The sequence below is a fragment of the Thalassophryne amazonica genome, chromosome 14, assembly GCF_902500255.1.
Source record: "Thalassophryne amazonica chromosome 14, fThaAma1.1, whole genome shotgun sequence".
In the NCBI taxonomy this organism is placed as follows: domain Eukaryota; kingdom Metazoa; phylum Chordata; class Actinopteri; order Batrachoidiformes; family Batrachoididae; genus Thalassophryne; species Thalassophryne amazonica.
The window spans coordinates 63,319,139-63,347,084 of NC_047116.1; the positions used below are offsets into that span (position 1 = coordinate 63,319,139).

Here is a 27,946-nt window from a genome sequence, read left to right on the forward strand (position 1 = left end):
AAAGACATATCGTTATCTTTGGCTGCTTTCAGTGATGCCGGTATTTGGTTAGACTCTTTCTCTCTGATTGTTCTGTCTGAGTTATTTTCATTAGTTACTTCATCCAAACCATCAACATGTCTATTAGACCCCATTCCTACCAGGCTGCTCAAGGAAGCCCTACCATTATTTAATGCTTTGATCTTAAATATGATCAATCTATCTTTATTAGTTGGCTATGTACCACAGGCTTTATGGTGGCAGTAATTAAACCATTACTTAAAAAGCCATCACTTGACCCAGCTATCTTAGCTAATTATAGGCCAATCTCCAACCTTCCTTTTCTCTCAAAAATTCTTGAAAGGGTAGTTGTAAAACAGCTAACTGATCATCTGCAGAGGAATGGTCTATTTGAAGAGTTTCAGTCAGGTTTTAGAATTCATCATAGTACAGAAACAGCATTAGTGAAGGTTACAAATGATCTTCTTATGGCCTCAGACAGTGGACTCATCTCTGTACTTGTTCTGTTAGACCTCAGTGCTGCTTTTGATACTGTTGACCATAAAATTTTATTACAGAGATTAGAGCATGCCATAGGTATTAAAGGCACTGCGCTGCGGTGGTTTGAATCATATTTATCTAATAGATTACAATTTGTTCATGTAAATGGGGAATCTTCTTCACAGACTAAGGTTAATTATGGAGTTCCACAAGGTTCTGTGCTAGGACCAATTTTATTCACTTTATACATGCTTCCCTTAGGCAGTATTATTAGACGGCATTTTCATTGTTACGCAGATGATACCCAGCTTTATCTATCCATGAAGCCAGAGGAGACACACCAATTAGCTAAACTGCAGGATTGTCTTACAGACATAAGGACATGGATGACCTCTAATTTCCTGCTTTTAAACTCAGATAAAACTGAAGTTATTGTACTTGGCCCCACAAATCTTAGAAACATGGTGTCTAACCAGATCCTTACTCTGGATGGCATTACCCTGACCTCTAGTAATACTGTGAGAAATCTTGGAGTTATTTTTGATCAGGATATGTCATTCAAAGTGCATATTAAACAAATATGTAAGACTGCTTTTTTGCATTCACGCAATATCTCTAAAATTAGAAAGGTCTTGTATCAGAGTGATGCTGAAAAACTAATTCATGCATTTATTTCCTCTAGGCTGGACTATTGTAATTCATTATTATCAGGTTGTCCTAAAAGTTCCCTGAAAAGCCTTTAGTTAATTCAAAATGCTGCAGCTAGAGTACTGACGGGGACTAGAAGGAGAGAGCATATCTCACCCATATTGGCCTCTCTTCATTGGCTTCCTGTTAATTCTAGAATAGAATTTAAAATTCTTCTTCTTACTTATAAGGTTTTGAATAATCAGGTCCCTTCTTATCTTAGGGACCTCATAGTACCATATCACCCCAATAGAGCGCTTCGCTCTCAGACTGCAGGCTTACTTGTAGTTCCTAGGGTTTGTAAGAGTAGAATGGGAGGCAGAGCCTTCAGCTTTCAGGCTCCTCTCCTGTGGAACCACCTCCCAATTCGGATCAGGGAGACAGACACCCTCTCTACTTTTAAGATTAGGCTTAAAACTTTCCTTTTTGCTAAAGCTTATAGTTAGGGCTGGATCAGGTGACCCTGAACCATCCCTTAGTTATGCTGCTATAGACGTAGACTGCTGGGGGGTTCCCATAATGCACTGAGTGTTTCTTTCTCTTTTTGCTCTGTAGGCACCACTCTGCATTTAATCATTAGTGATTGATCTCTGCTCCCCTCCACAGCATGTCTTTTTCCTGGTTCTCTCCCTCAGCCCCAACCAGTCCCAGCAAAAGACTGCCCCTCCCTGAGCCTGGTTCTGCTGGAGGTTTCTTCCTGTTAAAAGGGAGTTTTTCCTTCCCACTATAGCCAAGTGCTTGCTCACAGGGGGTCGTTTTGACCATTGGGGTTTTTACGTAATTATTGTATGGCCTTGCCTTACAATATAAAGCGCCTTGGGGCAACTGTTTGTTGTGATTTGGCGCTATATAAATAAAATTGATTGAATTGATTGAACAATGGGCATTATTTCAATTCTGGACACACACGCCATTCCAGAATGTGGTGATAAATCATCTATATATTAAAAGTCAAGTGTCCTCTGTGTATGCCTGTGAGTGTGTGTAACTTTGATCATAGAGAAACTGGGGAGAGCTGACCAAACGGAAAGTTGATAGGACTAATATTTTTTGATAAATTATGGATATTACATAACAACAGTGAATGATGGACGTTGCTAATTAAATTGTGGACTCACATGCTATTCCAGCAGGAGGTGGTAAATCATCTACACATTAAATTGGTAGCGCTGTCTCCGAGGGCTCTCTTCAAGATGGTGACTACTCCCTTAATTTGAATTTATTTCAATTTACTTTAATTTATATAGCACCAAATTAAAACAAATCTACTTCAAGGCACTTCACACAAGTAAAGTCTAACCTTACCAACCCCTAGAGCAAGTACACAGGCGGTTTTATATGAGGATTTTCTTTAAAAGAAGACCTGAAAGTTGAGCTAGAACTTTTTCAGAAGGTGTATCTAAGATGAAAGCCTAGATTTGATGTTTTGGTGAAAGAGTTAAGTACTTTTTTTTATAGACTTTTATAGCCTTATTTTTATAGACATAAAGAGAAAAGACAACACTCTCTGTCTCTCTCTGTCTCTGTCTTTCTCTCTCTCTGTCTGTCTGTCTCTCCTTCTCAATTTTCAATTTCAGTGGACCTTTATTGATATGAGAGACATATGTTTACATTGTAAAAGCAAGTGTTACAGAGTAAAAATGAAGTCCTCTCTCTGTCTCTCTCTATGCCTCTCTCTCTCCCTCTCTGTCTATCTCTCTCCCTCTCTCTGTCCCCCCTCTCTGTCTCTCTACCTTCTGCTCTCTCTCTTTCTCTTTCTTGCTCTCCCCCTCCCTCTCTGTCTGTCTCTCTCTCCATCTCTCCTTCTCAATCTTCAATTGCAATGGAGCTTTATTGATATAGGAAACATGTTTACATTGTCAAAGCAATTAAAAATTAAGTTCCCTCTCTCCCTCCCTTTCTGTCGCTTGTTTGTTCTCTCTCTCTCTCTCTCTCTCTCTCTCTCTCTCTCTCTCTCTCTCTCTCTCTCTCTCTCTCTCTCTCTTTCTCTGTCTCGGTTGCTTTCTCTTTCCCTCTGCCTCTCTTTTTCTCTCTCTCTATGTTTTCGTCCTGCGCAAACTTCAAACTTTTTTGGAAACACGAAGCCTTTCAACTATAAAATAAACCTTAAAATTCTAAATATATCATCAGTGAGGCTCACGCGCAGGATTTTAATGGAAACTTTTTCCCTTTCAGCGGACAAAATCTCTGTTCGCTGTCCTCAGCTGCACGCTGAGCTGGCATTTTATAGCCTTGGGACAGTGAAGTGACTAACTTTTTAGCACACATTTTCAACAACAATTCAGTTCATTTTTCAGAAAATCCGTGCTCGACAAACAGACAATTTGAACCCGAGAGCCAAGCAGAAATTTTCCACTAGAACACTGCAGAAGAGAGCTCTCTCAAACAGCTTGGCTTCAGAAACCTCCCCTCCTCCCGCTCAGCAGCAAACAAAGCAGAGAGCCAACAACAGCAGTGGCTCTTCTCCGGTATCAGAAAAAGTCTTGAGATGGATCGGTATTTTCTGATATATAAATTACGTCTGTTTCAGGAGCCAATCCCGATACCGGATAAGATTGGTCTCAACCTTATGAGGATATTGAGGTAGAAACCTCAAGCAGACCAAATTCAAAGGGACTCACTACGTAGGCCATTCTAATAGTTACAAGGTTTTTGCAAAATTTTACAAAATTGAAGAAACAGAAAACAAGAAATCAAACCTAACATGACAAAAAGAAAAGAAGATGCATTTGATGAGAAGTTCACGCAGGCATTTGCACCACAGGCAGGGGTCATCCAACATTACTCATAGAGTTGGCCTGTTCCCGTGACAATGTCCATTTCAAATGCAGACTGCAGTGTGCATCACCAGCTTCATTACCTGGCATCTCACAGTCAGTCCAGCGCCCTGCAGTTTGTAGCCGTCAGTCCAGCAATCCTATGTGACATCATCCATACCACGAACAGAGAGAAAAAGAGCAGAATCAGTTGGTCGGAGGAAAAAAAAAAACTACACCTAAGGTATAACTCATCAGCAGTAAAATGACAGGAAGGCAGAGAAATTACTAAGGTGCTCGTCATCCACTAGCCTGATGCTTCTCGAACAGAAAGCACCTTGAGGCAATCCCTGGACGAATTTGGCCAGGGATTGCCTCATGGTAATTCTTCAGGTTCTTCTTCATAAGACCTGTTGCCCCACCACAACTGGTATTATATCTATTTAGTTCAATGACCATGTTCTTTGTAGGTCATTTTTAACGTCTTGGTATTCTGTGAACTTTCCCCTTTCAGCCTTATTTTTGTATTTTTGTTTTTCATTTGCCTTGAATTGCCTCCTAATAGAGTGCAGTGGGCCCCAGACATGGTGTCTAAAGTTGCACCCTTAACATTACTGACTTTGTATCCGAGGGCTCTCTTCAAGATGGTGACCTATCCTCTCCTCAAATACTGCCTTTGATCTCCTGCCCCACTTCTCATGTTTGAGTAAGCAAAACTGTGAAAGATCTTGGACCGATTTACAATGATATATCTGTGTAGGCTCTCAGTTGTCCAGGTGGTTTCCATAGTAGAGAAGCTTGCATCTTCAATTGGACTGGGTTGCTTGACACGAGGACGTTTCGCTTCAAATTGCACAGGCTTCCTCAGCTAAAATTCTTGTTCTGGTAGTCTGACTTCTGTCTTAACTCTTGTAGAGAAGAATAAAACAGAAGCCACAAAAGCTGGAGTTTTAAACCTAACCAGTCCCCTCCTACCGAGAGGCCGACTGCTATAGGCTGGTGACTAAACAATAGCTCAGTTAGCACCTATTGTGCTCTAGTAAGCACCCTCCTAATGACCGGGCAGCTGTCCCTCCTAATGATGGGACGGAAGCCTCTCCTGATGGCTCCCTTGATGACTCTCCTGATGACGTGAATGACTCATTACCATGAACAAAAGACTGAAACTGCTTTGACCTGAGTAGCCCATTGTAAACAGGGGACAAAGCGTGTCTCAGACCCCCTCCCCGGTTAAGACTTGGTTTCAACCGTTTCACATAGAATGCCTCTTTGACCCCTCTCTCAAACCATTTCTTCTCTCTGGCTAAGATTTTAACTTCCTTGTCCTCAAACCTGTGGTTAGTGTCTTTAAGGTGGAGATGAACTGTAGACTGAGGTCCATTTGCGCCCTTTCTGCAGTGCTGGTATAGCCTTTTGTGTAAAGGTTGCTTAGTCTCACCTATGTAGTGTTCATTACAGTTTTCCTGGCATCTGACAGAATACACTACATTGCTCTGTTTGTAACTAGGGATCCTGTCCTTAGGTGTTAACTGGTTTAAAGTAAACTGGGATTTTGTGCTGTGTGAAGATCCTCTGTAGTTTTTCCCCTACTCCTGCTACATAAGGGAGAGACAATCCTCTTCTTCTTGTCTCTGTCTCCTATCTATCTGGTCTCTTTGTTTCTGGGACTTCTGCGATTTGAAGCGAAATGTCCTTGCGCCAAGCAACCCAGTCCAGTCGAAGATTCAAGCTTCTCTATTACAATGATGTAGTTTCACTGGATTCTTTTAGCCCTTTGATGGTGTTGTTGCTGGGGTCCAGGATCAGAACTATCTGGTGGATGACCCAGCTGAGTGCTGCCACAGAAGAGGTTTCCCCGCAGCACTGTGAGAAGTTGCACCCTGTGTGAATTCTCATATGTCTGTTGAAGTAGCTCATTGTTCTAAATGTTTGACCACACCCAGAACAGCCATATTGCCCCCCATATGAATTGTCATGTGTGTGTTCAGACACAGTGAGATACGGCGAGAGTCACTTATGGCCACACCACTCTGAAAAACATCCAAACTCGGAAGCTAAACAGAGTCAGGCCTGGTTAGCACTTGGATGGGAGACTGCTTGGGAATACCAGGTGTTGTAGCTCTTATGGTGGAACAGTGGGTTAGTGGTTAGGACTGGTGCCTCACAGCAAGAAAGTTGTTGGATCGCTTCCCGCCCTTTCTGTGTGGACTTTGCATGTTCTTCCTGTGTCTGTGTGGGTTTCCTCCACCAACCAAAAACATGCTTTTTTAGGTTCTGCTACTTTCTCTGCCCTTGACCAAGGCAGCATCTGTACACCTGAAGTTGATCTCTGGGCCCCAGACTGTGGCTGCCCACTGCTCCTAGTGGTTGGATTGTGTCTAATTGTAATTAGGATGTGTTAAATGCAGAGCACAAATTTGATTGTATGCATAATAACAGGAAAGGCTCTATTCTATTCTAAAAGCCAAGTGGCCTCTGTGTACATCTGTCTCTATGTGTGTAACTTGATACTGGAGAAACTGGGGAAAGCTGACATTTGCCATTTGTTATGCTTGTGTTTTTTTTTTGGTTATTCTAGAGCCCATGGGACCCCACGGGCAATACGCTATTTGAATTGATTTGAGGTTCCTCAATGTTGAGGACTCCAGCATCAGGAGAAGGCCAAGTGGTCGAGCACACTTCACCTACCTTCAGCAGGTAGTGCGTTACTTTTGAGAGGTGGGGATGGCTCAGGTGTCTGCTTGGGTTGGTTTACATCCATGGTGTGGTGCATCCATGGATGAGCAGCACTTGCACATACTTCCACATCCAAACAATGTATTGAGTATGTGTGTGTGTGTGTGTGTGTGGGGGGGGGGGGTCTTTCCTACTTAAAGCCTGAGTTGTACTACAGGAGAGAGGAACTCCATTTACTCTGTTGAACAGGCCAGTCCAATCCTAGACCCATATGTAATCAAAATATTTTAAAATGAAAAGGGCATAATCAGAGTATAATCTTTAAGATCTGGTGACCTTTGATACACTAGATGAATTGAAAAGCAAAGTTATCTTTTGTACGTAACTTTCCAACGACCTGTCTGATCCCTGCTCTGTGCTTTGTTGATCCTGAATGAATGGTGATGGAAATTAGAGCAGGTGTGACTGTCAGTGAAAGACGGGTTTTGTTTCCACATAAAAATATACAACTCAACAAAAATATAAACGCAACACTTTTGGTTTTGCTCCCATTTTGTATGAGATGAACTCAAAGATCTAAAATTTTTTCCACATACACAATATCACCATTTCCCTCAAATATTGTTCACAAACCAGTCTAAATCTGTGATAGTGAGCACTTCTCCTTTGCTGAGATAATCCATCCCACCTCACAGGTGTGCCATATCAAGATGCTGATTAGACACCATGATTAGTGCACAGGTGTGCCTTAGACTGCCCACAATAAAAGGCCACTCTGAAAGGTGCAGTTTTGTTTTATTGGGGGGGATACCAGTCAGTATCTGGTGTGACCACCATTTGCCTCATGCAGTGCAACACATCTCCTTTGCATCGTCCGTGAAAAGAACACCTCTCCAACATGCCAAACACCAGCGAATGTGAGCATTTGCCCACTCAAGTCGGTTACGTCGACGAACTGGAGTCAGGTCGAGACGCCGATGAAGACGACGAGCATGCAGATGAGCTTCCCTGAGACAGTTTCTGACAGTTTGTGCAGAAATTCTTTGGTTATGCAAACCGATTGTTTCAGCAGCTGTCCGAGTGGCTGGTCTCAGACGATCTTGGAGGTGAAAATGCTGGATGTGGAGGTCCTGGGCTGGTGTGGTTACACGTGGTCTGCGGTTGTGAGGCTGGTTGGATGTACTGCCAAATTCTCTGAAACACCTTTGGAGACGGCTTATGGTAGAGACATGAACATTCAATAAACGAGCAACAGCTCTGGTTGACATTCCTGCTGTCAGCATGCCAATTGCACGCTCCCTCAAATCTTGCGACATCTGTGGCGTTGTGCTGTGTGATAAAACTGCACCTTTCAGAGTGGCCTTTTATTGTGGACAGTCTAAGGCACACCTGTGCACTAATCATGGTGTCTAATCAGCATCTTGATATGGCACACCTGTGAGGTGGGATGGATTATCTCAGCAAAGGAGAAGTGCTCACTATCACAAATTTAGACTGGTTTGTGAACAATATTTGAGGGAAATGGTGATATTGTGTATGTGGAAAAAGTTTTAGATCTTTGAGTTCATCTCATACAAAATGGGAGCAAAACCAAAAGTGTTGCGTTTATATTTTTGTTGAGTATATATTGAAGTATACTAACAGAAGTAAACTTTTATTTTCTGAAAACTCAATTAACAGAGTCATACAGCCACACAAACCCATGAAGAAAATTCGAAATGAATTTAGTCATGACAGGAAAAATAAAGCGTGCAGCACGGTGGATAAGTGGTTAGGACTGTTGAAGGTCGTAGGATCAATTCCTACTTGTGGCCTTTCTGTGTGGAGTTTGCATGTTCTTTGCGTGGATTCCCTCTGCGTGCTCCAGCTTCCTTCAACATCCAACAACATGCCGGTTAGGTGGATTGGAAACTTGAAATTGTCCATAGGCATGCATGCAGGTGTGAATGTGTTTGTTTGTCTATACATAGTCCTGCAACAGATTGGCGCTCTGTCCAGGGTGTACCTTGCCTCACACCCTATGACTGCTGGGAGTAATCAATTGAAGATGAGTGCGTGAGAAAACAAAAGTGAGGGAAGTGACTGAGTGTGGTGGAAAGTAAATGGAGTCATTCATAATTACAGACATGGAGTTTTCTGTCATCTAGAATTCATCATTAAAAGGTAGAACTATATGTACAGCCAGCTTTACAACCCTGCTGAAAAGCAAGGATTTGCAAACTTCTGCTTTTGTGCTGTTTTACATGTACACTTTTATATGCAAGGCCTCCTGTTCTGGCTTTATTTTGGCATCACTTTTACCCAGATGTGGCAAGTATCAGACAGCTTAAATGACTTTTGCAGAAGGTAAAATACAGGATAATGCACACAATATAAAACGGCACTTGCTTTGAAAAATTCTTTCGTGAAAGCTGTGTGGCCAGGCTGCATCCATTGAGAGACAGAAATGGTTGAGTGGTTTGTTTATTCATTCATTATTTTATTATTCTGGTGCATGTTTCTTTGTGCTCTAAATGCTGCGATGTGGTGGACTGAGCTCAGGTGTACTTCCTGTGAGCGCAGCTCAACCAACCATATCTCTGTGTGGGGGTGTCAGCCTGCTAAATGTAGCATGGAGGCTGTGGTGTCAGAGCCAGTAGAATCCCAGAGGAGCCCACGTTTGGACTTTTGTGGGCTGCCAAATGCATAGACAGATCTGCAACCCTCTTATCCCCTGTGGTCTTGGTGCATATTTAGATAAAGGTCAACTTATTTTGTTTATTATTCATGTATTTCTTTGTTGTGTTGCATTTGGCTTCAAAGACGACTTAAGAAAGTGTTTCTTTTTTGTTTTTCAGGTATCCTACATTTATGCATTAGCTGTGTTTGAGAACTACCTCTATGCTACCCACTCCGACGGTTACAAAGGGACTTCCGTTGTGGAGCTGCTGCAAATCCACAGGTTCAACATTACAGCAGAGAGCAGGATATTAGCCTCGCTGGGGAATTGTAAAAGAGTCCATGTTTACCACAAACTCACTCAGCCAAAAGGTAATGGATGTTTTACATACTGGTTAACATGCAAACGTGAAAGTTTTCAGGATACTCCTGCCTATCTGTTTTTTTTCTTTTGAAGCAATATAAATAAATGTTAAAATATCTACAGAAATTATCCACCATTCCAAACATAAAAGAGAAATGTAACTGCAAGTTATCATTGCTTGACATACGAGGGCTGTCAATAAAGTTACGGTCCTTTTTATTTTTTTCAAAAACTATATGGATTTCATTCATATGTTTTTACGTCAGGCATGCTTGAACCCTCGTGCGCATGCGTGAGTTTTTCCACGCCTGTCGGTGACGTCATTCGCCTGTGAGCACTCCTTGTGGGAGGAGTCGTCCAGCCCCTCGTCGGAATTCCTTTGTCTGAGAAGTTGCTGAGAGACTGCCGCTTTGTTTGATCAAAATTTTTTCTAAACATGTGAGACACATCGAAGTGGACACGGTTCGAAAAATTAAGCTGGTTTTCAGTGAAAATTTTAACGACTGATGAGAGATTTTGAGGTGATTCTGTCGCTTTAAGGACTTTTCACGGTGCGAGACGTCGTGCAGCGCTCTCAGGCGCCGTCATCAGCCTGTTCAAGCTGAAAACCTCCACATTTCAGGCTCTATTGATCCAGGACGTCGTGAGAGAACAGAGAAGTTTCACAAGAAGTCGGTTTCAGCATTTTATCCGGATATTCCACTGTTAAAGGAGATTTTTTTAATGAAAGACGTGCGGATGGGTCCGCGCGTCGGGACGCAGCCGCCGCGACGCTCCGCCACAGGAAAAACACCTCTGTTGAAAGCCTTAAGGACAAGTTGGAACATGTCCTGCCTGTTAAACAATTTCTCATATACTCACTCCACTGAAAGCCATCAAAAGCTGCCTGGATTTTACAAATGGTTATCAACACGGAGGTGTTTTTCCTGTGCCGCTGCACCGCGTTGGCTGCGTCCCGACGCGCGGATCCGTCCGCACGTCTTTCATTAAAAAAATCTCCTTTAACAGTGGAATATCCGGATAAAATGCTGAAACCGGCTTCTTCTGAAACTTCTCTGTTCTCTCACGACGTCCTGGATCAATAGAGCCTGAAATGTGGAGGTTTTCAGCTTGAACAGGCTGATGACGCCGCCTGAGAGCGCTGCACGACGTCTCGCACCGTGAAAAGTCCTTAAAGCGACAGAATCACCTCAAAATCTCTCATCAGCTGTTAAAATTTTCACTGAAAACCATCTTAATTTTTCGAACCGTGTCCACTTCGATGTGTCTCACAGGTTTAGAAAAAATTTTGATCAAACAACGCGCCAGTCTCTCAGCAACTTCTCAGACAAAGGAATTCCGACGAGGGCTGGACGACTCCTCCCACAAGGAGTGCTCACAGGCGAATGACGTCACCGACAGGCGTGGAAAAACTCACGCATGCGCACGAGGGTTCAAGCATGTCTGACGTAAAAACATATGAATGAAATCCATATAGTTTTTGAAAAAAATAAAAAGGACCGTTACTTTATTGACAGCCCTCGTATATATATATATATATATATATATATATATATATATACAGTAGTGTTCAGAATAATAGTAGCACTATGTGACTAAAAAGATGAATCCAGATTTTGAGTATATTTCTTATTGTTACATGGGAAACAAAGTACCAGTAGATTCAGTAGATTCTCACAAATCCAACAAGACCAAGCATTCATGATATGCACACTCTTAAGGCTATGAAATTGGGCTATTAGTAAAAAAAAAAAAAAAAAGTAGAAAAGGGGGTGTTCACAATAATAGTAGTGTGGCTTTCAGTCAGTGAGTTCGTCAATTTTGTGGAACAAACAGGTGTGAATCAGGTGTCCCCTATTTAAGGATGAAGCCAGCACCTGTTGAACATGCTTTTCTCTTTGAAAGCCTGAGGAAAATGGGACGTTCAAGACAATGTTCAGAAGAACAGCGTAGTTTAATTAAAAAGTTGATTGGAGAGGGGAAAACATATATGCAGGTGCAAAAAATTATACGCTGTTCATCTACAATGATCTCCAATGCTTTAAAATGGACAAAACAGCCAGAGACACGTGGAAGAAAACAGAAAACAACCATCAAAATGGATAGAAGAATAACCAGAATGGCAAAGGCTCACCCATTGATCAGCTCCAGGATGATCAAAGACAGTCTGGAGTTACCTGTAAATTACCTGTGTGAAACTAATTTAGTTGCAAGAATCCCCCGCAAAGTCCCTCTGTTAAATAAAAGACATGTGCAGAAGAGGTTGCAATTTGCCAAACAACACATCAACTGGCCTAAAGAGAAATGGAGGAATATTTTGTGGACTGATGAGAGTAAAATTGTTCTTTTTGGGTCCAAGGGCTGCAGACAGTTTATGAGACGACCCCCAAACTCTGAATTCAAGTCACAGTGAAGACAGTGAAGCATGGTGGTGCAAGCATCATGATATGGGCATGTTTCTCCTACTGTGGTGTTGGGCCTATATATCACATACCAGATATCATGGATCAGTTTGGATATGTCAAAATACTTACAGTACTTACAATACTACAAAATACTAAAAAAAACAGGCATTTGCAAAACAAAGCCAAGTTGTAATTAAACATCCGTCTAATATAACCGGTGTCCAAATAAATAGAACAATGCCATCTACTGGTGCCCAGACACTCAGTACTTAGGGCAAATACTGCCATGAACACTACTGGCCAGTAGATAACAGTAGAGACCATGAAAACTTGCCAAAACAAAATTCCAGATAATCTGTGTCTGCTGCCTTTACGATGCATGGAATTTAATGAACGCAAACTAAATTTCAGACATCTTATTATATTACATTATATTCCTCTGGAACAAAGATGACAGACAGCTGTCCTTGTGGAGCCTGATCAGAGTGTCTCAAATGCATTTCTTCTGTCATGAATGTACTGAGATTACCCATAATGCACCTGGATACAGCATGTCCACACTAAAACCTTCATAACACTATGTAACAAATTTTTATTTTTATTTTGTTCCTGGGTACACAGTGTGTTTTCCTAACCTGTTATGCCTTAAATAAATAGAAAATAGCTGTTATTCCACAGAAACGTTACTTCTTTGATCAGGACAATGATATTTTGAAATTTGTCTTTCAAGAATATTCTCGATTCGTCTTCACTACTACTGAGTAGTCTTCTAGAATATTCTTTAACTGCTATAACTGTCCATAATTTTCTAGAAGTTTCCAGAATTATCTAGAAATTCTAGAAAGTTTAGAAACTTTCTAGAATGTTAAAAAAAAAATAAAATCAAAGTTTGTGCTGAATGTAGTCATTTTTCCATAGACTTTAGACATAAGCAGTTGAAATATAACACTTAGAAGCCAGGAACAAAAATTGTGTTACATAGTGTAATTAGTGCATTACTTTAAAATTAAAACATATATCTCATATTTTCAGTTTATAAAACTTCAGATGTGATGTTAATAACTTGTCCGAAATTAGTTTGCCTGTATGCTTGTAAAACTGTATGCCTCTGGATGACTTGGGTGATATTGCCAGCGTATCAGTATGGGGTCAAAAGAAATGAGCTTTTTTTGTGACCAGTTCTCCTTTGCCTACAGAGGATAGAGTGGTTTCTTCTAGAACCAGCTCTTCTCTGTGTGCAGAGAATAGAACTCCACATCTATTACAAAACATTTAACAGGTAGGTAGTCAACTGAATTTAGACGTAATAAATGTTTATAAGTATTAAGCTTTGTTCATCACGTCTGCAAAAATATGTTAGCGTTCTAAAACCTTTTCGAAGATAATTGGTCCAATGATTTTTTTTTTTTCAAAGTTATCTGAAATGCTAATCTGATAATGAAAACATTAGCTTTGATAATTAGCAGTTAGCAGATTAGCAGAACTGTGCCCACCACTGCCAGTAATGAGTAGCTCAGGCTGCCATTTTGGGAGAGGGATTGAATGACATCGCACAATGTCAAAAACATGCTTTCAGAAATTCAACAGAAATGCTTGGGTAGAGGATCATGTCTGTGAATTGCTGTTGTTCTTTATTATGTGGATTTGTTTATGTGTTCATAGAACAGAATGTTTTTTTAAACATCCTGGAGACAAACAACAGTTGGCACTAAGTTAACCTGGTGTCTGTTTCTGTCAGTCACAGATAATTCAGTTATTATGAATACAGCTGAATGCTGGTACATTACTGTGAGAAATGTTGTCAAAAATATAATTAACTTTAACTGCTCATTGATAAATACATTTTATCAATGAGCAGATTCAAATGGAATTAGGGCTTCGTGGTTAGCACTGTTGAGTCACAACAACAAGGTCATGAGATTGCCTCCCACCTGGTCCTTCCTGTGTGGAGTTTGCATGTTTTCCCTGTGTTCACATAGATTCCAAGCTTCCTCCCACTTCCAAAGACATGCTGGTTAGCTGAACAGGACACTACAAATTTACTATAGATGTGTGTGTGTGTGTGTGTGTGTGTGTGTGTGTGTGTGTGTGTGTGTGTGTGTGCCCCTGCAACAGACTGGCATCCTGTCCAGGGTGTACTCTGCCTCTCACTCTATGACTTCTGGGATAGGTCCAGTCCCCGTGAGACCCTAATTGGAGCAAGTGGGTATCGAGAATGAATGAAAATAAAACTAATAACATGGAACCAATAATAAACTTTATTGATCTCACAGAGGAGAAATTCACATGTTACGTCAGCTCTTAAGAAAACACACAAGGTGGGTGCAAGTAGAGGAAAATGTTCATCGAACAGCGTGTGCAAGGATAAGCAATCATAATAATATTTGTAACAGTACAAGACATAAGAAATAAGGTAGAAATAGAATATATATGTATATATACACACACACTCACATATGTGCGTATGTATATATATATATACACATATACATACACACCCACGTACATACCTATATACATATATATGTATACATATATACATGTATATATATGTATACATGTGCATATACACATATACATACACCCATACATGCATACCCATATGCACACACATGCCTATACACATACGCATATACATATGCATATATATAAACATGATTGGGATTGAAAGGGAGATAGGAGCATCTTCTTTACAATATGTGAAATTTTGTTTAGATGTGGTAAGGTGACATTAGTGCTGGTGATTTATAAACGAGTTGTTATTGCACATGATATGTGAACATAATAATATTGCAAGTGATTTGTGGACATATTATTGCATGTGGTATTTCACAGTTTTATTGTACAGCCTGACAGCAGCAGGAGGAAAGACCTGCGGTATCATTCCTTCTTGCACTGAGGTTGCCTCAGTCTGTCACTGAACGAGCTGGTCAGCTCCACTACAGTCCGGTGCAGAGGGTGAGAGGAGTTGTTCATGATGGATTTGAGCTTGGTTAACACCCTCCTCTCAGCCACCTCCTCCAGAGACTCCAGAGGACAGCCCAGGACAGAGCTGAACGTCCTGACCAGCTTGTTCAGTCTCTTCCTCTCTCGCTCTGTGCTGCCCGGGGCCCAACAGACGACAGCATAGAGGAGAGCTCAGGCTACAACAGAGTCAGAGGCCTGCTCACTCCAAAGGATCTCAGTCTCCTCAGGAGGTGGAGGCGACTCTGACCTTTTTTGTACAGGGCGTCGGTGTTGTGAGTCCAGTCCAGTTTGCTGTTGAGGTGAACACCCAGGTATTTGAGACTGTCCACAGTCTTTATGTCTTCCCCCTGGATGTTCACTGGTGGATGAGGTGGTGGTTTCCTCTTGAAGTCAGTTACCATCTCCTTCATCTTAATGGTGTTGAGACACAAGTGGTTGCACTCACACCAGTCCACGAAGTCTGTGATGACCGACCGTTACTCCAGCTCATTCCCCTCAGACACGCGACCCACAATGACGGAGTCATCAGAGAACATCTGGATGTGACAGCTGTCCCTGTTGTAGGTGAAGTCCGAGGTGTAGAGGGTGAAGAGGAAAGGCGAGAGGACGGTGCCCTAGGGGGCTCCGGTGCTGCAACTTACCACCTCAGACTGACAGCCGCGCAACCGCACGTACTGTGGACGGTCAGTGAGGTAGTCGATGGTCCAGGCAGCGAGGTGTCCATCGACACCTGCGTCCTCCAGTTTCCCCATCAGCAGTGCCGATCTGATAGTGTTAAAAGCACTGGAGAAATCAAAGAACATGACTCTCACAGCGCTTCCACTGGTCTCCAGGTGGGTGAGCACTTGTTGCAGTAGGTAGATGACAGCGTCCCCGATGTTGGGCCTGTAGGCGAACTGCAGTGGGTCCTGGGTGTTGCTCACCATGGTGCGGAGGTGAAACAGGATGAGTCATTCCATGGTCTTCATGAGGTGGGAGGTCAGGGTAACTGGTGTGTAGTGGGCCGGTTCCTTGGCGTGCGGTATTTTGGGAACCGGGACCACACAGGAGGTCTTCAACAGGGTGGGGAACACCCCCAGGCTGAGGCTCATGTTGAAGATGTGGCTGAGGATCTCACAGAGCTCATCTGCACAGGTCCTCAGTAGCCTCTGGGAGATCCCATCAGGTCCTGCTGCTTCCCTCTGCTTCAGCCACAGGAGCTGGCCTCTCACCTCGGTTGGAGTTACAGTGCAGTGGGAGGGGGAGGGGGGAGCAGGGGTGTGAGCTGAGGTGGGGAGGTGGACTGGTGCTGAATACAGTCGCGGGGGGAGGGACGAGGTCCGGGGTGCGGTGAAGGTGACCAGGGGGTAGAATGTGGTGGGTCAGAGGGACTGGAGGGCTGGCTGCTGGAGACATGTGGGGGGCCGGGACCAGGCGGGGGGAGCAGGCATGGAGGAGCCAAAACGGTTAAAGTAGCTGTTTAGCTCCTCTGCGAACTGAGAATCCCATCTGCAGTCCTGCTGGCAAGGATCTTCCACTGGAGCTCCTGTTGGACTCTACGCTGCTCCACTCTGTCTCCCGAGTTGAAAGCCCTCCTCTTCTGGTTCATCAGGGCCTTCAGCTCGGGAGTCACCCAGGGGTGGTTGTTGGGAAAGCACCATACCCTCCGGGTGGGCACAGTGCTCTCCACACAGAAGTTCACGTAGTCAGTGACACACTGGTTCAGGCCGTTGATGTCTTCACCATAAGAGTTTTGAAACATGCTCTAGTCTGTGGTTCTGAAACAGTCTCTCAGCCTCTCAGTGGCCTCTTCAGTCCAGAGTTTCACTGACCTTTTGTGTATTGGTTCTCTTCTCACTCTGGGTGTGTATTGGGGGAGCAGATAGACGAGATTGTGATCAGAGCATCCCAGCGGGGGGAGGGGGGTAGAGGTGTAAGCGTCCTCCACATTAGCGTAAAAAAGGTCCAGTATTCTATTGTCCCTGGTTTTACACATGACGTACTGGGTGAATGTGGGGAGGGTGGTGGAGAGGGAGGCATGATTAAAGTCCCCGGTGATGAGGAAGAGCGCTCGTGGGTGTTGCATCAGCAGCCGCGTGACTGTGCTGTGAGTCTGCTCACAGGCAGCGGCAGAGTCTGCAGAGCATAATCACACTTCCAAACTCCCGTGGGAGATACTACGGCCTCATGCTCACCGCGAGTAGCTCCATGTCCGAGGAGCAGATCTGCTTCTCGAAGTGAATATGAGTCCCGCTGCACCATTTCTCGTTCACATAAACGGCGACCCCCCCCCCCCCTCTTTTTTCCGCTCTCCGCCAGCGTCCTGTCCACGCGGATGAGTGTGAAGCCGTCCATGTTAATTAAAAAGTCCGGTACATGTTAATCCAACCACGTCTCCGTGAAGCACATGAGACTGCAGTCTTTATGCAGCCTCTGATAGCTCCTTGGTCTTGTTGTGGAGAGATCTTACATTCCCCATGACCACAGACGGAATATAAGTCCTTCTCCGCTTTGTCCAGCCGCCCCTGCAGCCCCTACGTTTCTTCCGAATGTCTGCAGGTACATCCGGGTGCTCAGCATAGCGGGGACCTGGCCCACTGTGCATTGAGTCTCTTAGTCCAAGCAGCTGATCCCGGGTAAACAATGGAATGTCCGTAACTGGAGACAAAGGGATTTCCCCGCTCTTCTTCGTAAAATACAGAGACCATCATAAAAATAATCACAAGAGTAACAAAAGTGGGTTTCCCATGTGCATGCTTGCACAGGGTTCCACCCACTGCAAATAAAAACAAATAAGTAGGAAAAGTAGGAAAAGAGGGAGTAGAGCTGAAGTAACAGGCTGCTGCTTCAACAGCACCATCTTATATATGTATGTGGCACTTTGACACATATATTCAAAATTGTCCCCTTTGAACTGTAATTCAATTCAATTGTGATTCCTGACTTTTTTATTTATTTATTTTTATTTATATTGCACCACATCAGAACAGTGTTGCTCCTTGTCACTCAAAGGGGTGACCCTCTGCTTGGGCTAAGCTACAGACATAAATTACAGAACAATTCACAGAACAATTCACAAAATGAATATACAGGAAATGCTGTTGGTGCACAGGACAGGAGGGTCGCCAGCACAAATACAACTCCCATCTCTGGATGGAGCTGCATCTTAAACATAAAGAAAAAAAAACATAATCAGGCACCAGAAAGATGAGAAATACTGTATAATTTGCCAGCATTAATCAACAAGAAAAACAGAACAAATACTAAGGTGATTGTCGGCCACTAGCCCTAAGTTTCACCAAAAGACCCAGAATTTAGGTGAAGTTGAGGCCGCGGCCCACTCCGTTTCCTAATAAAATGAATTAAAAGAGTAAAAAGCGTAAAACAAAACTATACCACTATGCTAGCCATACAAAAGAGAAAATAAGTGTGTCTTAAGTCTGGACTTGAAAGTCTCCACAGAATCTGATTGTTTTATTGACGCAGGGAGATCATTCCACAGAACAGGGGAATGATACGAGAAAGCTCCGTGTTGGAAAACATTAGGAAGATTCAGACAGCTTTCGGTGGCTTTTCAGTAGAGTGAGTGTCCGAGAAATTGTGTAACAGCTGGGAATGTCACAACTTGTCCTGTGAGACTTCCAACACGGACATGCTTTTTGTTGTGCGCCATTACGGCTCCGTCCCAATGCGCTAATTCCTCTGCACATCTTTCATTACAAAATCTCGTGTAACAGTGGAATGTGCCGCAAAAGTGCTGATGTACACCTCATCTGCAATTTCTCTGGTAGTCAGACAACGTCCCGGATCAACACAGCCTTCACTTTGGAAATGATCTGGTCGTTTCATCCTGTCGATGGCCGCTCGGAGCGCGTCGCACCCTCTGCCGCTGCGGGCCGTCTTTAATCTGGTTATAATGCTCCTTAATCTGTGTGATGCCGAGAGTATCCTCACCGAAAGCCGTCTGAATCTTCCGAATGGTTTCCACCTGGCTGTCTCTCACAGTTTCTGGAAAAATTTGATTCAGCGTTGCTCCAATCGCTCAGCCATTTCCCTGACAATGAAAATCCGACAAGGGGGGTGTGCCAGTGCTCACTCAAAGCCTGCCCACAGGCGAATGATGCAACCTACAGGCGTAAAAAAACTCACGCATGCGCACGAAGGTTCAAGCTTGGCTGATGCAAGCGCACATGATTCAAATCCATATAGTTTAAAAAAAAAATAAAAAGTTCGGATAGTTTTCTAACTACGGAAACTCTGAGCTGCCAAGCCCTAATATATATTTGTCTCAGTATCATGTAGTTATTTCATGATGCGCTATTTATAACGAGAAATTATCAGGTTATAACAAGAAATTATCACGTTATTTCGTGATATGAAATTATCACATTATTCCGAGATAAGAAACTATCATGTTATTTCATGATATGCAACTATCACGTTATTCCGAGATATGCAACTATCACGTTATTCTGAGATAAGAAAATATCACGTTATTCTGAGATATGCAACTATCATGTTATTTCGTGTTAAGCATTTATCATGTTATTTCATGATATGTAGGCTATTCAGGTAATTCAGCGCTTCAACACTTCCCAGGTTCAGTCAAGGAACATGGCTCGTCTGTGATGTAGGGGGATTTAAGGATCAATAAAAAGCATGAGCCAATACTTTTGCTATTTGTTTTCACTATAATCAGAGTAAAAAAAAAAGGCAAACAGCCTTAGATAAGTAGCGCCCTTTACTGGTATTCTAGCGCCCTCTATTGGCAGAATAGCAGAACAGGTATATGGCTGTGTATAAAAGTAAAACCATATTGTTTTCACGTTATAATGTAAAAATACCATGAAATAACGTGATAAATGTTAATCACAAAATAATATGAAAATGTCATAATTCGAAATAACGTGATAATTTCATATTATGAAATAACGTGATAGATTCATATCTCGGAATAACGTGATAATTTCTTATCATGAAATAACATGATAATTTCATAATAAAACGTGAAAATACCATATCATGAAATAACATGATAGTTGTGCATCACGAAATAACGTGATAGATATCACGTTATAACGTAATAAATATCACATTATAACATGAAACCTTTCACGTTATTACATGTTACTGAGTCAAATTATATTTATATGGCTGGCAGCTCCACGTCACCGTATTTAACAGACCTCATATAAAGGGAGAAAAGCAGGGGGCCTAAGACGGATCACTGTGGAACCCCAAATTTCATGTCACTAAGGTTAGAGGTAGTGTTACTGTACAAAACACAGTGAGAACGACTGGTCAAGTATGATGTCAGCCATGCAAGGGCACTCCCAGTAATCCCAAAATGATTTTCCAGCCTATCAAGTAGAATATGATGATCCACGGTATCAAATGCAGCACTGAGATCTAACAGCAACAGAACAGTGCTCAGTGCTCAGTGGTGTCTGAATCCATTGTAAACAGAAGATCATTCACCACTTTACTGAGAGCTGTCTCTGTGGAATGATATTTTCTAAAAGCAGACTGCAGTGGCTCAAAGATATTATTCTCAGTAAGATAGTCCACAATCTGCTGTGACACCACTCTTTCCAGAATTTTACAGCAAAATTATAGATTTGATATTGGCTGATAGTTTTTCAATACACGAGGGTCAAGATTAGGTTTCTTAAGTAATGGTTTAATCACTGCTGATTTGAAACATTTAGGAACAGATCCAGAAGTTAAAGAAAAAATAATAATTTCCAGCACAGTCAGCCCAAGAGTGGGCCACAGGTCCTTAAACAGTTTTGTTGGCATAGGATCAAATAAGCAAGTTGTGCTTTTTGTTGACTTTAAGAGTTTCATCAGCAGCAGCAGCTAATTGAATGTAATGTAACACCTGTAACATTTCTGGTTTTGCATGTGTGATAACCAACAGATGGTGGGTATTATGCAGTAAATGAATTTGACTGGTATTGGTTTGCGTTGTGGATCCTGGTGTCACTGTCATTAGGTCACACACTTGTGACAATCACTCTCACAAGATGGCAGAGGAAAATATTGCAGAAAGAAGCTCAGTGTCCCCTCTCGTGTTTATTCATCCCTATGTTTGTTATGTTAGCATGATGTTAGCACCGTCTTCTTCTTGTAACTTTAATGGTGATATGCATTTCCATCACCAACTGCACAGGAGTGTATTGTATGTAGCAGACTGACAAAGCAAAAAGGAAAAGTTTGAAAAGTAAAATTACAAAAGAAAATAATAATAATAATAATAATAATAGCATGGGCTATTTCAGAAGAATATGCATCGTATTAGTTGATTACATTTGTGATTACTGCACTTCATCATCATATGATGTTATTTCATGTTTCAGCTCAGTGTGTTAACTGACACTGCAGTGCGAATACAGGATCAATAAGGCTTCATATTTCTTTCATATTTGTCACTTTTGGTGTAAAATTAAACTTTCTGTTGATCAGAAACCAGACAGAATATGATTGCTAGAGTGCCCCTGAATGTACCCCAGAGCATGCAGAATTTCAAAAACCCCACTGGTGACTTTGGTCATTGCATATGGATGTTTGTGGTTGTCCCTGTGGTACTTCCTACTCGCTACAAGAAAGTCCTCACTTTCATCACTGAACATGTCAAAATGTAGTGCAACATGTGACTCTCCAGTTGGGGTCTGTTTTTTGGGCAATAAGTTGATGCATAATGTTTCCTCTGTCTCTTCTTTTTTTTGTCTACAGTCAGAAGTCATGCATGTGGGGTGGATGCCTATGGAAAACCAGGAGGCTGTTCACACATCTGCCTTCTGAGTGGCAGCTACAAGTCCAGAACCTGCCGTTGTCGTACTGGATACAGCCTGGGCTTTGACGGACAGACATGTAAAAGTTAGTATACATTTTTGCTTTGAATTTCAGGGGCTAATTACACTTATGCTTTGCAAAGTTTCAAATCACCATAATTAGTTGATTCATGGAGATCAGATCAAGTTTGCAAACTATCCAAATGAGAATCTGTGCAAAATACTTGCCTTTTTTTGCCATCCACGTATACTCATAAGCTGTCACCACTGACCTCAGAGGTGATGAAAATTATGTTGCATTCACATGTTGACAACAGAATAACCATCATATTGTCATTATAGCAAAGTAGCTGCCATCTGCAGTGGCAGACGGTGGATGATTCTGTGAACGTAGTGCAATTTTGCAGTGTTAATGAGAAGTACATTAATTTATGTAATTGAAATATACCACAACACATTAGTGTTTTGCACAATATTATGTTATGACAGAAGAATCTGCCTGTGTGTGTAGCCAAAAAAAATGAACCTTTGAGACATCATCAATATCATGTTATTCCACTTTTTTATTGTAAAACTGGGTGGCTATGCAATTGAAAAGTTTATTTCTCACTACTCTTCTTTCACTATCAATAGATGTAAATCTGTCTTGTCTATGCACCAGTGACAAGTGCACAAAGTTGTCTTTTTTATTTTTGTTACTTTTAATGGCACATAGTATCACAGTATGGAGGTTCTGCTCCCAATGTCAGAAATTTATGTCATTATCTCATTGAAAATAATAAACATCCAGTTTACTATTTCCACCAGACTATGAGGGCCCTGTCACCATAAAGCACGAATGAACTGTACGAATCAGCCGAATGGGAAAAACAGCCAGAAATGGACCCCCATTTGTACGGGGCAGACATTTGTACAGCCATGTACGAATGCTGTATGAAGGCACCTCAAATGATCTGTGCACATTCAGAGTGCAGCAATTCCCGAATCCAGGTTGACCACCCAGAGTGCAGGTTGACTGCAGACACAACACAGCACATAACATGAAATGAAATAAAACAGAGTGCTGACACGCAGTGCAGTGTAACATCCAGAATAAGCATGATATCACACATCCATTGTCAGTCCACCTCATGTGTCAGAGGAGGTAATGGTCTATTGGTTAAGCGTTGGGCTTGAGACCAGAGGATCCTCAGTTCAAACCCCAGCCCGACTGCAAAAATCACTAAGGACCCTTGGTCAAGGTCCTTAATTCCCAGTTGCTTAGGTTGTATAGTGAGCGCCTTGCATGGCGGCACCCTGACATCGGTGTGTAAGTGTGTTTGTGTGAATAGGTGAATGCGAGGCATAATTCTAAAGCACTTTCAGCATCTGATGCAGATGGAAAAAAAGCACTATATAAATGCAGTCCATTTACCATTTATCCATTGTCAGTCCATCTTGTGTGTTAGAGGATGTATCTGTAATATCATGTTTTCATGGTTGTTCGACCTGGTCGAGCTGGCTGCACTGCATATCAGCATGTCATGAAGATGTGCTGATGGATGGCTCCTGTCATCTTGGTGTAACGTCCAGAATGGATGATATCACAGATGTATTGTCAGTCCACCTCATGTGTCAGAGGATTATGTGTAATATCATGTTTTCATGGCTGTTAGACCCCATCCAGCTGACTGTATTGTGCATCAGCACATCACGTAGACATGCTGATGGGGAGCACTTGTGACCCCAGTGTAACATTCAGAAAGAGCATGTTATCACAGATCCATTGTCAGTCCACCTCATCTGTCAGAGGATGTATCTGTAATATTATGTTTTCATGGGTGTTAGACCTTATCCATCTGGCCACACTGTGTGTCAGCGCATCACGGAGATGCACTGACTTGCTGTGACATATGGTGTATTCTGTGTTATTTCACAATGGTCACATCTAGTGCACATATTTATTGCATGCCACAGACTTTGCACATTAGAATATTTCATTTGCATGCCCCTAACAGGATGCACGGGTTGGGCTCTGGCTCATCGTTGCACAATCGAGAGGTGCTGGCAGGATTTGCTGTGCTTAATCAATTTCGAGGTTTCCTCCAATGTGATCAGAATGCTCCGAATGCAACACAAATGTGGTATGACTGTCCTTCGACTGCCGTTCCAATATTTCCCAGTTTGAATGCAGCACAACAGTGGTGTGCATGTTTTCTACATTCGTGCTGGTTGTGCTAATTTTGCCAATTTTGTTAAGTGCCACACGAACGCTGTATGGGGAATTCAGATGCAGCTTGAATGCAGCTAAAAATGCATGAATGATGTTCACATGTCCATTCGTATGGCATTCATTCTGCATAAATTTGAGGTGTACTCAGGAGCGGAGTGGGGCAATTTGTATTTTTAAAGATATCTGAAGCTTTTGTACAACAATCATTTCTACATAAATTCAGCATTATTTCTTCATAAAAGATGGAGGAAGCGAACAAAGAACCATGGCTACACAAGCAGCTAGCTGATGGATTCACTGCGCATCGGTCATTTCAAAGCGTCACCAAGTATCACCTTGTTTCTGCTTAAAATGGCCTCATTTCTGCTTAAAACTGACTTTAGATTGATTTGAGAGGTTTTACCTTGTCATCTGATGGCTAATAATCCCATTAATCCATTTGATTGCTTTTTGATTCGCAATTTTAGGGGAGGACAATTCAGTCTGTGACACTGGATATGTGTACACAAATACTGGTGCGAGTGGATAGGACGTGCACAATAGGTGCCCACTGTCAAGACAGGTGCTTCAGTGATCCTTGAAGATTTGAATGAATATGATTAGCTTCAGACTAAAAAAAAATTACACTCAACTCAACTCTTTCCTGAAGACATTTCAATGACACAAGGTTCTAGTTCCACCCACTTTGCTCATCTACACAAATAATATTTGCTTTGCCACTGCCTAGTTTGACCAACCTCATGCCTGTAAAGTAGAAAACTCATAATTACATCATTTACAGTCATCATATGCTAAGCTCCATAAGTAGGAAACAGCCCAGATTGTTATGGATAAGACGCGGATTGAGGAGCGGTCCAGTATCTGACTGAACCCAGCATGAAATAATCAGAAGCAGTTCCAAAAAGAAAACACATTTATTTTTCTCCCTTTGTGCTATACATGAAATACTAAATAATTATAGTTCTGGTGAGGTGAAAAGGCGGCGCGCTCTCTCAGCGTCTCAACAGTCGGAGTCCGAACGTTCAGGACTCAGGAGTTCCGCCAACACCCCCCCCCCCCCCCCCCCAGGTGACTTTCCCAGACTTTACTCTGCGAAGGAGGAACAGAGATGAGATTATTCAACACTTATTACTACGAAATATTGTTTAGAGGCAAACTTATCAGCTACACGTTTAGGTCTGGTTTCAAACTTAGTTCAAAGAGGCTGCTGCTCACAGCTAGTGGAGGATCATTAATCCGCACGCCACTGCCGTGAGGAGCACGCCAAACAATTTCCACCAATAATTACTTATAGCTGCGTATAAACGCCAATTTACATTCACGGATAAACTTTTCAGAATATTCACCTCTGTCGTGTGCTGACAACGTTTGCCTCTCACCCTCGTCCTCCTTCACAGGTCGCAATGTCAGACTCTGAAACGGCCCTCAGCGTCCCCACACGGTCGTCACAAGGTCGTATTCTCCGGCAATCTTATCCAACTCACTGCTGGTTTAAATGTAGTTCTTCATCACTACATTGGTACCAGCTGGAAGTCCTCAGATCTGCACGTGAACATCACAGGTGTCGTGGATTGTCCTGATAGAGAGCAGCACGAGAATGCAACAGGTGCAGCCAATCATCGTAACAGAGGAGAGAGACTCTTCTGCAGCACATTTTCCTCAGAGAACAGCCCCAAATCACCTGTTAAGGAAAATAAACACAAAACAACCCAACCTTGTCCAGCCAAACCGCCCCCAACACACAACAGTACCCCCCGTCAACGGGAAGCCTCCCGGCGACTGCACAAACCAGACCCAAAAACAACCCCACACCTCAAAGGCCAAAGCAGTCTGCCGGTCACAGAGCTTTCTCCTATCGTGCCCCAGCTCTGTGGAACGATCTGCCGGCACACATTCGGCAGTTGGACACTGTGGAGACTTTTAAATCACGTTTAAAGACTCATTTATTTTCCCTGTTTTATCATTAGTGTTATGATGTGTTTTTAATCTTGTACTTTTTTACTGCTGTTTTTTTTCTTATGGTTGTTTTTATTGTGTTTTAAATTTTTAACTGTTTTTATGTTGTGAAGCGCCTTGAGACGATATTGTCGTGAATTGGGGCTATATAAATTAATAAATTTGAATTTGAATTTGAAAGCAGGAGGAGGGCAGAGATCACAGCAGGCAGCAGAGCCGGGAGATGCAGTAGAAAGGCTGGCCGGCATCAAAACTAAAAAAACATCCCGAAACAACCCCAACACACAAAACAAAACACAAAAAAAAGGCCCCCAGCATCCCCCCCAGAGAGTACCACAAACATACCCCAGGGAAGCACACCGGGATGAACACAAAAGAAAAACACAATACCCAACCCAACACCCCCCCCCAGAGGACCGTCCCATCAAACCCTGGGGAGGAACAAAAAACACACAAACCCAAAAACCCCAACAAAAACCCCCCAACACACTAGAACACAGGTCAAAGGAAAAAACAAACAACGCCCTCCTCTAACATGTGGAGCCCGACTTCCCCCAGGGACCTCATCGTCAACCCCAGGAGCAATGACCACGGCAGGAGCCATCCAGGAATCCCCAGGCATACACGGGAGCCTTAACGTCCCCCAGAGGACCGTCCCATCAAACCCCAGGAGACACCCCCACAACCCAGGAACCCCACCCCAGCCCAACACGGCCGGTCGGCCCCACAGTCAACCTCCCCCCCAGAGGACCGTCCCATCAAACCCCGGGGGGAAACAGGAGGAAACAACAACCCCAAACCCCCAGGGATTTCCAAAAACCACCCCAGGAACAAACAAAAACTACAGAAAGCCCCATTGACCTCCCCAGCACCCCGAAAGACCCTCCAGGTCTGTCAGGAAAAACGTCGTGGCAATCGGCACAGGACTACTAAGCCGGAGAAGCCAATAGGAAAAACACAACCCAGCTCCACCCCCAAGGGCAGGGGAAAACCGGCAAGACGGCCGGTGTCGACCCCCCGACTATACTCCAGCCTACCGGGAGGGGTGGGCAGCGGAAAAGGCGTACGGCACTGATCGGCCCCACCGCTCCGACTGGAGTATATCCCCACTGCCCGACACCTCAGCAATGCCAATGGTGAACGGTCAGAGGCACGCTGAGGCTGGAGAGGAACCGGGAAACAACTAAATCTAAGAAAAGAGCCCTGGACCCCCCCCCAGGTGCAGAGGTCCTCATGGGAATGCCCAGCAACCAACCTGCACCACCCCACAACACCAAAGACGAACGGCCAGAAGTGTGTGAGGCTGGGGTTAGGGGACAGGGAAATAAAAACCAACAAAATAAAATGACCCATTCTGCTAACAAAAATTAAATAACTATAAACAATAAAAAAAAAAACATACGCTTACCTGATTCCAAATGAACTCCGACCAGCCAGCCTGTTCACCCCACCAGAACTACCTCAAGTGCTATACACAAAACCTGGTTTACAAAAACTCCTATTTATATCCCACAAAAATGTCCATAAAACACCTGGAGCCATGTTATGATGCTGTGTCCTGACGCTCGTTTGACCGGGGCAATATGGCTGTTCTGACCCTTTCAAGTTGCATTGGCTCGTCCACTAGAGGAGCTAGAGGTCCCGTCGGAGGAGTCTCAGAGGAACGAAGAAGAGGCGGTCCGGACTTGTGTCGGGGAAAACCCCGAGACAAAACACCCCGCTCGGACACTCGCCCTCTCTCTCGTCCACTCTCCCTAATCCGATCGTCTAGATGAATAACCAAGGATATTAACTCATCTAAATTCTTCGGTTCGTCACAGACGGCTAGCTCATCTTTCAGGGCGTCATTCAACCCGTCTACAAACACCCCCCTCAAAGCAGCAGCATTCTAACCAGACTGAGTGGAAAAGACTCCAAAAACCACAGAATAATCAGCTGCGCTTCGTCGCCCCTGTCGGAGGTTCAGCAATCGTTGAACCACAATATTTGTTTTCATCGGATGATCAAAAACC

The 27,946-nt window shown here is 43.0% G+C and overlaps 1 protein-coding gene across 1 annotated transcript in view; it reads left to right on the forward strand.

Annotated features, from left to right (window-relative positions):
- lrp1bb (low density lipoprotein receptor-related protein 1Bb) overlaps nucleotides 1-27,946 on the forward strand; it is a 1,555,752-nt gene that overhangs the window by 614,303 nt on the left and 913,503 nt on the right. The window contains exons 9-10 of the mRNA XM_034186395.1: nucleotides 9,437-9,629; nucleotides 21,708-21,851. Of these exons, the coding sequence (XP_034042286.1) occupies nucleotides 9,437-9,629; nucleotides 21,708-21,851 (337 nt within the window). The remainder of the gene's footprint in view (nucleotides 1-9,436; nucleotides 9,630-21,707; nucleotides 21,852-27,946) is intronic.